The 14,466-nt window shown below is 41.5% G+C and overlaps 2 protein-coding genes across 4 annotated transcripts in view; one reads left to right on the top strand and one right to left on the bottom strand.

Annotated features, from left to right (window-relative positions):
- Positions 1 to 884: 884 nt before the first annotated feature.
- The window catches only part of LOC129016311 (cytochrome b-c1 complex subunit 2, mitochondrial), a 30,501-nt gene continuing 16,919 nt past the window's right edge, over positions 885 to 14,466 (top strand). Inside the window, exons 1-7 of the mRNA XM_054455639.2 lie at positions 885 to 1,522; positions 5,245 to 5,328; positions 5,427 to 5,576; positions 6,547 to 6,611; positions 10,455 to 10,511; positions 10,758 to 10,882; positions 13,394 to 13,491. Coding sequence (XP_054311614.1) covers positions 1,490 to 1,522; positions 5,245 to 5,328; positions 5,427 to 5,576; positions 6,547 to 6,611; positions 10,455 to 10,511; positions 10,758 to 10,882; positions 13,394 to 13,491 — 612 coding nt within the window. The 5' untranslated portion in view covers positions 885 to 1,489. The remainder of the gene's footprint in view (positions 1,523 to 5,244; positions 5,329 to 5,426; positions 5,577 to 6,546; positions 6,612 to 10,454; positions 10,512 to 10,757; positions 10,883 to 13,393; positions 13,492 to 14,466) is intronic.
- Positions 5,401 to 14,466, bottom strand: part of PDZD9 (PDZ domain containing 9) — a 43,740-nt gene continuing 34,674 nt past the window's right edge. The window contains exon 5 of one of the 3 annotated variants that reach the window (XM_054455641.2): positions 5,401 to 5,627. In XM_054455641.2, the coding sequence (XP_054311616.1) occupies positions 5,595 to 5,627 (33 nt within the window). In that variant the 3' untranslated portion in view covers positions 5,401 to 5,594. Of the gene's footprint in view, positions 5,628 to 11,921; positions 12,192 to 14,466 lie in introns of those variants that run through there. The other 2 variants (XM_054455646.1, XM_054455644.1) reach the window with 2 other exon arrangements.

Raw genomic sequence — 14,466 nt, 5'->3', positions numbered from 1 at the left:
AGACTGTAGATTTAGGAATCAAAATTACTTCCTTCATATCTTTAGCTATAGATGCTTACAAAATTTCTTTTTATCCTTAGACTTTTTAAGGCATAAAATTATTTAAATTTTGTATAAATATATGTGGATACAATGACTCTAGTATTCTAAATATGAAGAAAATCACTATTTTCTTGGCTGGATGCTGTGTATTCATGTATATTTGCTGATGGTGACATGTTTTATTTTAATGACCTTATTTTACTTGCTCATTTTGACAGTGATTACCTCTTCTGGACATTTTAATTTTGTTTTGTTGGGCCGGAAAAGGGATGTCCTTCATTTCCCTTTACAAAATTATTTAGAGCATAGATTCTATTTTGTAAGTAGAGGAAGATATTTCACATAATGTCTGTTGAATCCTGTGTGATAACAAAATAGTACAGAATACATTCATTTGAAATTAATAATGTTCCCCAATTATATTTTCACTTTTATTGTCTGTTTTGCTACTTCAAAAAAGTAATCTTATGAAACAGACTGGTGCTACAAATGTGGTGTCTAATGCTAACTCTCTTTTTTTTTTTGAGACGGAATCTCGCTCTGTCGCCCAGGCTGGAGTGCAGTGGCGTGGCGCGATCTGGGTTCACTGCAACCTCCGCCTCCCGGGTTCAAGCCATTCTGCTGCCTCAGCCTCCCGAGTAGCTGGGACTGCAGGCGCCCGCCAACACGCCCAGCTAATCTTTTTTTTGTCCAAAACATTTCTATTTTCCTAACACAAAAACTATAGCTCAGTTTTTATATTCTATGTAGCCCCAGCCTAGGACGTAAATTCCACGAGACCAAAAGCCTTGTGATGATTCCCCCGGGTTGTTGACCCTCCCGGTGTGTCCCGGGCCTGCTCTGGGGGACACAGCGGCGAATACGTTGAACAAGTCCCCTGTTTCACGGAGCTAAAGATCCAGTAAGGACTTCACCCAGCAAGAGGCAACTACGCTGGGCTTCGATGCCCAAGACCTCTGCAGAAAGGTGGAGTGGCAGGAATCTCCTGAAGCCCCCAATGTCCAAGGACGCGGAAACCCAGGGCCTCCAGTGCAGGTGTCATCCTGGAGAGCGCCTGCGAAGTCCCAAAAGAGGCGCGTCCCATTGGACAATCCCGAGCGGAAGAGGCCAAGACAGCGGGGGGAGTTGTGACGGGCTGCTGCAGACGTACTTAGAAAAGGGGTGCATACTGGATATTCAGGCCAGGAGAAGAACGCAAAAAGCAGTGACGTACATTATTCTCTGCATGTTTACTTGGGAAATCGTGCGTCTCCCTATTCTGAGTCTCGGAGGAATTGGACTGGTCTAACCCTATGCAGGGAGCAGTAGAGCGCGGCAGTATAGAGAGTACCTCACGAAGGGGACGTGGGAAAGCGTTAGCAGGGAACGCTGGGAAACTCCCGGCCTCCGCCACCATCTTGCTTTCCTTTAATCTGGCAGTGACCGTGTGTCAGAACAATCTTGAATCATGAAGCTACTAACCAGAGCCGGGTCCTTCTCGGTGAGTTCAGATGGCGGGTTTGGGAAAGGGCTGCGGAGTAGTGTGTCGACAAGGTGATACGAGGCGGAGATGTCTGGCCTGGGGTCTGGGCCTTGGGATTCGGTCTGCCCTTCAGCTGAACCCTGCGGGCCAAGTGGGCTGCAGACTGGGTCAGGCTTTGGAGGCCCAGCTCATGCTGTGAGCACAAGAGACCTAACACCAGGAAACCTGAAGAGAGGGGCAGGACGTAAGAGCGGAGTTGAAGCGACTCCCTGGAGAGACTTCTAAAGGTCACTCCGGTACTCAAGTGCTGGAGAAAGAGACCGTGAAACCCAGGGGGAGCAGGAGGACGGCGCAATTAGCCCCCCACCTTCACTTTATCCGCTGCAGCCTCTGCTCCTTGGTTTATCACGGAGCGTCAGTTTCCCCAGCGAATAAAAGTATAAGAAAGGAGCTAATGCAGGTAGAACACTTAACACAGTACCTGGAACTTCATTGTTAATTACTGTGGTGTCTTAGTCTGACGTTGCTTTTCTTGATCGTATGTTAGACGGTTCCTCCAAGACGTCTCTGTTTGTCCTCAAAAGCTCCTTAATTAAGTTTCCTCTTCAAGCCTAAATTAAACATAGCTGTCACTTGGGGAAAACTCACACACCAGGGTTATATCACTGTGGGACAGTGGTTATTAAGAGGGGTAAGGGGGAACACTTAAAAAAATTATAGCGAGGGACAGTATGCCCCCAGGGAACCGGTGGCGATGTTTGGAGACATATTTAGTTGCAACAACTTGTAAGGAGGATGCTGTTGGCATGGAGAGGCCAGGGGTGCTGCTAAACTTCGCCCTACAACAAAGAATTATCTAGCCCTAAGTGCCAGTAGTAGTACCTGTGTTGAGAAACCCCCCTAGATGGAGATGCGGAAGACCAGACCTGGGCATGGAATGTTCTTATGCTTTATGTTTACATAAATGTGCTGTGGGCTATATCAATTTAGGCTGTAATTGCATTAACCTTCCAGGTATACCTAGACACACCAGTGATTACCCTTGGAGGGAAGCACGGTTAGATTGGCAAAAGACCCCAAAATTTCCTTCTCCATTCTATTTTGCAATAGAAAAAGCTCAGAGAAAACAGTTGGAGAGGCCCAAAGTAAACAAATTGCAGTGAACTTGAAAGCAATTATTTATGTGTCTAATTTTAGCACTTTATATAGGAGAATAAACTTAGATATATCTTGTTATTAGAACAAAATAATTTAGAAAATTGCATGACAGTTATTAGGATAATTTGCTGATTTGAATGGGACGATTAAGAAGCACATTACCGGCCGAGCACGATGGCTCACACCTGCAATCCTAGCACTTTGGGAGTCGGAGGCAGGCGGATCACTTGAGATCGGGAGTTCGAAACCAGTCTGGCCATCATGGTGAAACCCCGTCTCTACTAAAAATACAAAAAAAAAATTAGCCGGGCGTGGTGGTGGTGGGCGCCTCTAATCCCAGCTACTCGGGAGGCTGAGGCAGGAGAATCTCTTGAACCCAGGAAGCGGAGGTTGCAGTGAGCCGAGATCACACCACTGCACTCCAGCCTAGGTGACAGAGCGAGACTCCGTCTCAAAAAAAAAAAATTACCAACAAAGAGTCACTATTTGGGCACATTTGGTTGGAAAACACCTAAAATCTCACTTGCTAACAGAATTATAGATTATTCATATTTGAATTGCTATGCCCATATGTCTTAAAAGTTTACTTTTTGGAAAATTATAGGCCAAAATTACAAAGAAGGTTAACTATACCATACCCAGCAAACTAAATTGATGACGATAAAGTAAAGCTAATTGTAATTCATAACTGAAAAGCAGTACTAAAAGCAAGTGATAACTAGCAGCCAACCTAGTACAGCACTAATGATGTACAACAAACAGCCTTCTGGACAGCACAGAGTGGAGGCATTGCAGACTGTGCAGGGATGTCTGGGAAACTCCAGCGAGGAGGTGTTCATTGGGTCTCGGGAGCACCAAGTTTTATTCACTTATCATCTCCTCTAATAACCTCATGAATTTTAGTCATAATCAGAATGATTTGTATGGTATTGTATAACATTTGCCAAAACAAACTGAATAAAATGAATGCATTTTGGGTCCATTATCTAATATTTAATGGGACCCTTTTACCCTACCAGTAACTGCATTTTATATATTGAGAATCTGACATGGATGAAGCATTGTTAATCTCAGGATGACATACATGTCATAAATGTTTTATTTAGTCAAAAAAAGTAAGACCTTTGGTTGTGTGGTCTTAATACAGCACACGAGAGTGAAGATACAATGGAAAATATTGAGGGCTTGGAGGAAGTTGGTATATACTTTGTGTTTTTCTTTTTTTTTTCTTGAGATGGAGTTTTGCTCTTGTTGCCCAGGCGGGACTGCAATGGCACAATCTAGGCTCACTGCAACCTCCGCCTCCCGGGTTCAAGTGATTCTCCTGCCTCAGCCTCCCCAGTAGCTGGGATTACAGGCATGCGTCACCACGCCCCGCTAATTTTGTATTTTTATTAGAGATGGGGTTTCTCCATGTTTGTCAGGCTAGTCTCGAGCTCCTGACCTCAGGTGATCTGCCCACCTCAGCCTCCCAGAGTGCTGGGATTACAGGCGTGAGCCACCACGCCCAGCTAGTTTGACTTTTTTAAAGGTTTCTAAGATGATTAAGGAGATGAAACCATTTCAGTTGGAAAATAGACTGAACGGATGACATTCATTGGGCAGATAAAAAAAACAAGAAGCTGAAACCTATAAAAGGTTGTGGACACAGGCCGGGTGTGGTGGCTCCCGCCTGTAATTCTAGCACTTCGGGAGGCTGAGGTGGGTGGATTGCCTGAGCTCAGGAGTTTGAGACCAGCCGGAGCTATGGGGTGAAACGCCATCTCTACTAAAATACAAAAAATTGGCCAGGCGTGGCAGCATGCGCTGGAATCCAGGAGGCAGACATTGCAATGACCCGAGATCGCGCTGTTGCACTCCAGTGTGGGACACAGAGCACGACTCTGTCTCAACAAAAAAGGTTGTGGATGGGGTGATCTGACACTTTTTCAAAAAATGCCAAAGCTTTAGAACTACAAAGAACCATGAAACTTTTATAAGGTAACTGAAAGATAAGAAAATACAGTGATTCTTTACATCATTTAAAAAATAAGCATCAAGAACTCTATAAATCACTAATAAATAGAGGTTTAAGAATGGCTTGGGCAAGCTGGTGGGTTAATAAGTCCATAATAAGTTATGCAGCTAGGCGGGGTGCAGTGGCTCACACCTGTAATTCCAACACTTTGGGAGACCAAGGCGGGCGGATCACTTAAGATCAGGAGTTCAAGACCAGCTTGGCCAACACAGTGAAACCCCATCTCTACTAAAAAATACAAAACAAAAACTAGCTGGACATGGTGGCACGCACCTGTAATTCCAGCTACTTGGGAGGCTAAGGCAGGAGAATGGCTTGAACCCAGGAGGTGGAGGTTGAAGTGAACTCAGATTGCGCCACTGCACTCCAGCCTGAGCGACAGAGGGACACTCTGTCTCAAAAAAAAAAAAAAAAATGTTATGCAGCTAAATCCTCCCATGGAGGTGGTTATTGCTCCTTTTACCCCTGAACACTCTCTGTCGTTTGGGTACCCTAAGGTACCATGCTTTTATGTAAAGCACTGTTCTTGTGAGAAATATGTGTAACCTGTGTTTTTTATGTTTAGAGATTTTATTCCCTCAAAGTTGCCCCCAAAGTTAAAGCCACAGCTGCGCCTGCAGGAGCACCGCCACAACCTCAGGACCTTGAGGTTAGTCCCACTAACTTGCTCGCTGGAAGCGATACATGCCTTACTCTCCTTGGTAATACGAAGACATTCATTATATCTCTACTTTATTTTAAATACAGTTTACCAAGTTACCAAATGGCTTGGTGATTGCTTCTTTGGAAAACTATGCTCCTATATCAAGAATTGGTTTGTTCATTAAAGCAGGCAGTAGATATGAGGACTCCAACAATTTAGGAACCACCCATTTGCTGCGTCTTACATCCAGTCTGGTGAGTATCTTCACTACCTCAAGTGTTTGGAAATGCTGTGGTATCTTGGTCCTGTGAAAAAGAAAAACTAAAATCAATGTCTTTATATTTGATTCCTTGACCTGCCATAACAAATTACCACAGACTGGGTAGCTTAAACCAAATAAGTTTATCCTGTCAGAGTTCTAGAGGCTAGAAGTCCAAGTCAAGGTGTCTAAGCCAAGCCAAGATATCAGCAGGGCTGTGATCCCTCTAAAGGTTCTAGGAAGGCACATAGCCTCCCCTACCTGTTCCTAGCTTCCAGCAGTTGCCCACAACCCTTCATGTTCCTTGACCTGCAGCTGCATCACCGCAGTCTCTGCGTTTGTTGTCACATGGCCTTCCTTCTGTCTGTGTCCACATTTCCTCCTAATAAGGATACCAGTTATATTAGATTTAGTGCCCACTATAATCCAATATGATGTCATCTTAAGTACTTACATCTGCAGAGACCTTATTACCAAATAAAGTAACATGCAAACATTCTGGCTGGACATAAATTTGGAGGGGAACACTGTTGAACCCAGTACAGTCCCCTAATGTAAAATGAGAAACCACAAGATATTTGCCACAGAGAAGCACTAAATTAGTATCCATATGAATGTTGATGTTAGAGCATAAGAAATTCAGTAAACAAATTTTTAAAATGAAGTGCCATAAATTGAAAGAAAATTAACTCTTTTTTTCCCATATACAAGTCTCTTTCAGAATAGACTAATGAATCCAGTAAGCTTGTATTTGACACTGGAAATTTTACATGAATGTACTTAATGTAAAAATCTATACTTAAGCTTTTTGTTGAGCCTTGTTTTATAATTCTTAACTAAAAAAGGATGCAGGAATTTAGTAAAATTCTTTTTAAATCTGCTCACAACAGATTTTGATATAGTGTGATGTTTGGCAAACTTGGCATTGAAAAGCTACAAAGATAATCATTCTTTTCTTTTTCAAGACGACAAAAGGAGCTTCATCTTTCAAGATAACCCGTGGAATTGAAGCAGTTGGTGGCAAATTAAGGTTTGTTAAATAAGTAATAGAAAATAGTGAAAATGCCAGAAAATATTCAATTTTAAGGGAACTTTTCTCTGTTATCAAGGAGGTTGAGGATTTCTTAAGCAACACAAGAAGGAAAAGACTGATGAATTTGAGTACATCAAAATGTAAAACGTCTTTATGTCTTAAAGTAAAAATTTAAGTAACTGTCTGGGAGTAGATATCTGCAATATATAGGCATACCTCAGAGATGTTGCAGGTTCTGTTCCAGACCACCACAATGAAGGGAATATTGCAGCAAAGCAAGTCATAGGAATTTGGGGTTTCCCAGTGGATATAAAAGTTATGTTTACACTATACTGTGGTCTACTAAGTGTACAATGACATTTTGTCTTGGAAAAAAGTACATAACCTTAATTTTAAAATATTTTGTTGCTTTAAAAATGTTAACAGTTATCTGAATCTTCAGCAAGTCATAATCTTTTTGCTGGTGGAGGGTCTTGCCTCCACGTTAATGGCTGCTGACTGATCAAGGTGGTGGTTGCTGAAGGTGGTGCTGACTGATAATTTCTTAAAATCAGACAACAGTGAAGTTTGCTGCATTGATTGACTCTTCCTTTTATGAAAGACTTCGCTGTATCATGAGATGCTGTTTTTAGCCGTTTACCCACACAACTTCTTTCAAAATTAGAGTCAGTCATCTCAAACCCTCCCAGTTTTTTATCAACCAAGATTATGTAATACTCTTTTTTATCATTTCAACAGTGTTCACAGCATCTTCAACCAGGAGTAGAATCCCTCTCAAGAAACCACTTTCTTTGCTCATCCATAAGAAGCATCTCCTCATCTGTTCAAGCTTTATCATAAGATTGCAGCCCTTCAGTCATATCTTCAGGCCCCACTTCTAGTTCTCTTGCTACTCCCACCATAGTTGCAGTTTCTTCCCCCCTGAAGTCTTGCCTCTCAGAGTCACCCATAAGGGTTGGAATTGGCTTCTTCCAAACTTATGTTAATGTTGATACTTTGACATCCTCCCATGAGTCACAAATGTTCTTAATGGTGTCTAGAATGGTGAATTCTTTCCAGAAAGTTTTTTAATTTACTTTGCCCAGATCCATCAGCGTCTTCACTATCTGTGGTAGCTATAGCCTTACAAAATGTATTTCTTAAATAATAAGACCTGAAAATAAAAATTACTCCTTGATCCATGGGGTGCAGAAGGGATGTTCTATTAGCAGGAATGAAAACAGTATCAATCTCCTTGTACATCTGCATCAGAGCTCTTGGCATTGTCAGCAGTAATAATTTGAAAGGAATCTTTTTTCTGAGCAATGGGCTTAAAATATTCAGTCAACCATGCTATAAACAGATGTACTATCATCCAGGCTTTTTTGTTCCATTCACAGAGCACAGGCAGAGTAGATTTAGCATAATTCCTAAGGGCTGTAGGATTTTGAGAATGGTACATGACCTCATCCTAAAGTCACCAGCTGCATTAGTCCCCAACAAGAGTCAGCCTGTCGTTTGAAGCTTTGACGCCAGGCATTGACTTTTCTCTAGCTACGAAAGTCCTGGACAGCATCTTCCAATATAAGGCTGTTTTGTCAGCATTGAAAATCTGTGGTTTAGTGTAGCCACCTTCATCGATGATCTTATGTAGATCTTCTGGATAACTTGCTGCAGCTTCTATATTAGCATTTGCTGCTTCACTGTGTTTTATTATATTAAGAAGATGGCTTCTTTCCTTAAAGCTCACGAACTAACCTCTGCTAGCTTCAGACTTTTCTTCTGCACCTCACCTCTCTCAGCCTTCATATAATTGAAGAGAGTTAGGGCATTGCTCTGGATTAAGCTTTGACTTAAGGGAATACAGTTTGATCTAATCCAGACCAGTAAAACTCTCTATTATCAGCAATAAGGCTGTCTTGCTTTCATATCATTCATGTGTTCAGTGGAGTAGCACTTTTAGTTTTCTTCAAGAACTGCACTAGTGCAAGAGGCCTAGCTTTTGACCTGTCTCTGTTTTTAACATGCCTTCTTCACTTCCTCAGAAGCTTAATCCCTTCTAGCTTCTGATTTAAAGTGAGAGACATGAGACTCTTCCTTTCACTTGTATACTTAGAGGCCATTGTCAGGTTATTCATTAGCTTAATTTCAATATTGTTGTGTCTCAGGAGTAGGAAGATCCAAAGAGAGGGAGAGAGACTTGGGGAGCAGCTGGTCAGTGGAACAGTCAGGACAGAAACAGCATTTCTTTTTTTTAATTAATTTATTTTAAAGACAGGGTCTTGCTCTGTTGCCCAGGCTAGAGTGGAGTGGTGCAGACATGTCTTATTGCAGCCTTGAACTCCTGGGCCCAAGCGATTCTTCTCCCTCCGCTTCCCAATTAGCTAGGACTATAGGCACATTCCTCCATGCCCGGCTAATTTTTTGGGTTTTTTTGTACAGATGGAGGTCTTACTATGTTGCCCAGACTGGTCTTGAACTCCTGGCCTCAGGTGATCCTCTCACCTCAGCCCAGCATGCTGGGATTACAGATGTGAGCCACTGCACCCAGCCCAGATTTTTTATATATTGTGTTGTCAGTGGTAAAGATGATAGAGAATGTCTCATTCTGCTGATAAGAGTATAAATTGATACAACCACTTAGGAAAGAATCAAAGAATATCTGGTAATATTGAAAAACCCCACAGTTTTTAATCACATTCACAAAGGTATTCTTTATAAAGACTGGAAATTATCTAAGTGTCCGTCTTTAGGGAAATGGGTAAAGTATGACAGTCATGATGAGACCGCTACACAGCCATTACAGAATGAACTAGATCTATACGTCAACATAGCACAACTGAAGGGCAAAATAGTGTGTGAACAAGCAAGTTTCAAGATTTTTTTAAGGTATTTTAATTTTTTAAGCAGAAAAATACTATGTAGTGCTTATGATTGTGGTTTCCAGAGTGGGAGAGAGTGAGGGAATTGGCCTTGGGAGGGTACGAAAAGATCTTCAACTTTATTTGCCATTTTAAAAAATTGTGGTCAAATGTATATAACATAAAATTTTTTTTTTTTTTTTTTTTTTTAGACAGTCTCGCTGTGTCGCCCAGGCTGGAGTGCAGTGGCATGATCTTGGCTCACTGTAACCTCTGCCTCTTGGGTTCAAGCGATTCTCCTACCTCAGCCTCCCTGGTAGCTGGGATTACAGGCATGCGCCATCATGCTTGGCTAATTTTTGTATTTTTAGTAGAGACCATGGTTTCACCCTGTCGGCCAGGCTGGTCTCAAACTCCTGACCTCAAGTGATCCACCCACCTCGGCCTCCCAAAGTGCTGGGATTACAGGTGTGAGCCACTGCGCCCGGCCCAAATTTATCATTTTCTTAAGTGTGCAGTTAAGTGGCATTCAGCAACCATCACCAACATTCAGCTCCAGAACTTTCCTTTCTTCTCCCACCTGAAACTCTGTACCTGTTAAACAATGGCTGCTCATTCTCCCCTCCCCTCAGCCTCTGGCAACTACCATTCTCTTTTCAGTCTCTACAAATTTGACTACTCCAGGTACCTCATAAATAGAATCATACAATATTTGTCCCTTTGTGACTGGCTTATTATCCTTAGCATAATGTCCTCAGGGTTCATCTGTGTTGTAACGTGACCAGATTTCACTCCTTTTAAGGCTGAATTATTTGCTGGTTTTTAAAAAAATTTTGAATTTTAGTTGGTGAATATGTGGAGTTTTGTTATATTATTGTTCGCACCTTTTATACTTCAGAAATTTTCTTTCCAAAGGAATTGGTTGATATAACAGAAGATTATAAGGGAAAGCTTACTATCCTGATTCAGATGATTTACTGTAGTTTATTTTCCAATTCAGTGTGACCGCAACAAGGGAAAACATGGCTTACACTGTGGAATGCCTGCGGGGTGATGTGTAAGTACCTGTGTGTGTTTAGGACTTCTGCTTTGAAAGAAATACTAAGCTGCTCACTTCTGGTCTTTGTAATGCATCATTATGACCTCTGACTTCCATTTTGGATTATTGTTCATAAACTGCTCAAAAACACTGTGCTTACCACAAGACGTAAACTTTCACATTGAGAGCATTACAGCTATGTAGAATCTCAAATGTTGGCTTTACATTTTTGACTCGTAATTCTTATCTCGATGTCTTCTGTAGTGATATTCTAATGGAGTTCCTGCTCAATGTCACCACAGCACCAGAATTTCGTCGTTGGGAAGTAGCTAACCTTCAGCCTCAGCTAAAGATTGACAAAGCTGTGGCCTTTCAGAATCCGCAGACTCGTAAGTACATTTCCAGATCACATTTGATTCTAAGATACTGGGTTTTTTAGAAGGTCAATTTATAGAAGAAAAAAAATTGCTGTCAAAATTTTATTTTTATTTTTATTTATTTATTTTTTTGAGACAGAGTCTCACTCTGTCACCCAGGCTGGAGTGCAGTGGCATGATCTTGGCTCACTGCAACCTCCGCCTCCCGGGTTCAAGCAATTCTCCTGCCTCAGCCTCCTGAGCAGCTGGAATTATAGGTGTGCACCACCACACCTGGCTAATTTTTTGTATTTTTAGTAGAAACGGGGTTCTGCCATGTTGGTCAGACTGGAGTTCAGTCTTGAATTCCTGGCCTCAAGTGATCCACCCACCTCAGCCTCCCAAAGTGCTGGTGTTACAGGTGTGAGCTACCATGCCTGGCCAAATGTTTTACTACTTGAATTTGAAAATATCTTTTTCAAAAATTTGTTATTTAGATTTATTATTCTTTTGTTTCTAAACATTTATAATCATTTTTCATGTTTGATGGTAAGTAAATTGTTTGTAAGATCCTAGAAGTTTTTCCTGTTTCCTTCCCAATGTTTTGTTTATGTTTGTTTGTTTGTGAGACAGGGTGTTGCTTGTTGCCCAGGCTGGAGTGCAGTGGCACAGTCTCACTGCAGCCTGAACCTTCTGGACTCAGGTGATCCTCCTACTTCAGCCTCCTGAGTAGCTGGGACTACAGGCACACACCACCACACCCTGCTAATTTTTATTTTTATTTTTTTATGGAGATGAGGTCTCACTCTATTGCCCAGGCTGGTCTCAAACTCCTGGGCTGAAGTGATCCTCCCACCTCAGCTTCCCAAAGTGCTGGGATTACAGGCGTGAGCCACTGTGCCTGACCCCTAGTGATTTTTAAGAGTTGTTTTGCTTACCCCAAATCCTGTACCAGTTTATTGCTGCTGCTATTATTGCTTACTGTTGTGTTGCTATTATTGTTTAGCCATCTCCTCTTTATTGAGTCTTTCCAAAGTAAGTAACTTAATTTTTTTAAATAGGAATCTTTTTTGCATTCATATTTTATGTTTATATAATGTCTAATTATATAATCTTGACAAGTACAACTGGTAATACAAGTCTGTAAACAAGCGCCGCTGACTCTTGGGAGTCATACAACTTCTGGTGGGAGCAGAAATGTGCAGGAAGAGTAGAAATAGCTCAACTCAGTGGCTCAGCATGGGACAGGCTGCCCTCCACATGCAGGCCTGGGGACTGATGTTATTTCATGATGATGCTTGCTGTCACGGAGAAGCATGATCTTTGTTGCTCAGGATTTCTACTGAAGAAATAGATAGAATAGTACAATTTTAGAAAAGATGACCTATGTGTCCAGAGTGGCTTCTTCCCCACTGGCGGCTGTGAGGCACCAGCCTGCATCTATTCTGCCTGAACAGTTACTATGTAGTCTCCTGGCTGGTGTCAGCCTCCAGGTTTACATCTTGAGTCCATCTCCCACACGGCCATTACAGTGATCCTTCTGACTTGAAAGTAAGCCTTCTTATTATCTGTGGGATAAAGTCCAAACAGCATATACGTATATGGCCTTGCAGGATCTTACCCCAGCCCACTTCTCTTACTTTATGCTCTACCCTCTTCTTCCAGCTGCAATTCCCATTTGAATCAAATTATCGTTATACTTTATGCCTTTGTTTTGTCTGCTTCCTATGCCTAAAATGATGTTCCCAAATGATTTCCCCTGGGAGACACCAGCTCGTTCTGTAAGATGGATCCCATATATTACTTGTATTAATTGTTTTCCAATTCCCACTGCCCTTCCCTTGTACCTCTACTGCACTTCTGACACACTGCCGGCATTGTACCCATAATACTTTATTTCACAGTTTTTCCTCTTAAAATTTGAGGGCAGGCATTGTATGTTCCACATCTCTGTATTTCTGGCACCTAGCACAGTGCCTCGCATAGGCAAGTTGCCAGGTAATGAGCAACTGAAGGAAATACTGCAGGCAAAAAGGCATTGAAGCAAGAAAGCAGGGAAAGCACCAAGCACCACGGAGGAGTAAGTCCCAGTGGAAGCTCCCATTGGTCCCCTGAAAGCTACCTGACAATCTCCTTATTACCTAGAGAGGAAACGTAGGAGTAAGTAAAATTCAGATTAAATGACTTGTCCAAGGTCACATGGCAAGATGGCAGCAGAACCATAACTAGATGGGGACTTCCCAAAACCCAGGCCAGTATACCTTCCAAGTGATACCAGCTAGGTTAAAGTTAGAAAAGTGGTTTAGGTGGACTCCAGTATATAGAAGCTGCTGCCTTGTAATCTTTTTTTTTTTTTTCTCAGCACATTCTACTGGCAGAAACTGGCAGTTACTAGAGGTTAAATAATAATAAATTTTAAGTCCTCTTAACATATGAATGCCAGAAGATGACCAAATTTGTATAGGCTTGTTGCTTTCTAGGTTTTAAAAATGTTGTCTTTACTGAAAGTGCATTTCCCTAAATGCTTCTTCACTTATCTCACAGATGTCATTGAAAATTTGCATGCAGCAGCTTACCGGAATGCCTTGGCTAATCCCTTGTATTGTCCTGACTATAGGATTGGAAAAGTGACATCAGAGGAGGTACCAATAAAACATATTTTGAAATGTGCTTGTTTTTCACGTTAAATTGAACATCTACCATTTCAGGTTTGTTTGTTAATTTTTCCTTTTATCTTCTAACCTTAAGAAATTCAACGTGCTTGCTTTTTCATCCACCTGCTTTTTAACTAAAATTTTATCTGAACAATTTTTGTATATCCTTTAAGAAATGTTTTCATGACTAAAGGGACATGATCATTACAGAAAAATTAAAAAGTAAAATCAAACAAAATGAAGGAAAAGAAAACATCTCACATTCCTAAAGGCACTCAGTGTTAATACCTGGTATATTTTCTTCTAAACCCTTTTCTGTGTGTATGTATCTTTTTTATTTGTTTGTTTGTTTGTTTTAAATATGGGGTCTTGCTGTGTTGCCTAGGCTGGTCTTGAACTCTTAAGCTCAAGCAGTCCTTCTGCCTCTGCCTCTCAGAGTGTTGGGATTACAGGCATGAGCCATTGCACCCAGCCTGTGTATCTTTTTTAAACAGTATTTAAATGTTTAAGTATCATAATAGGGGCTGGGCCCAGTGGCTCACACCTGTAATCTCAGTACTTTAGGAGGCCAAGACAGAAGGATCACTTGAGGCCAGGAGTTCAAGACCAGCCTGGGCAACATAGCAAGACCCTGTCTCTACAAAAAAAAAAAAAAAATGTGTGTGTGTGTATGTGTATGTGTGTGTGTATACGTATATATAAAATAGGTCCTTTGACTAAAACTCTTTGGTCTCTCTGAATTTGTAAATAAGACTTGAGCCCACTTCCTTAGCTCCCGATCCATCCTCGCTCGCTCATTCACGTTCTTCAGCACACCAGCCTCCGTTTGCTGGCTGTAGGGGTTTGTCACATGCCACAGCCATATGTGCATCTTAGAACTTTGTTTCCAAAACATGAAACGTTGAATGCTGAATCTACAAGTGTAGATATGTGCATATAATCTTAATTTCCTATTCCTACCAC

Source organism: Pongo pygmaeus, chromosome 18 (assembly GCF_028885625.2).
Source record: "Pongo pygmaeus isolate AG05252 chromosome 18, NHGRI_mPonPyg2-v2.0_pri, whole genome shotgun sequence".
Taxonomy (NCBI): Eukaryota; Metazoa; Chordata; class Mammalia; order Primates; family Hominidae; genus Pongo; species Pongo pygmaeus.
This window is presented reverse-complemented; position numbering and strand designations above follow the sequence as displayed.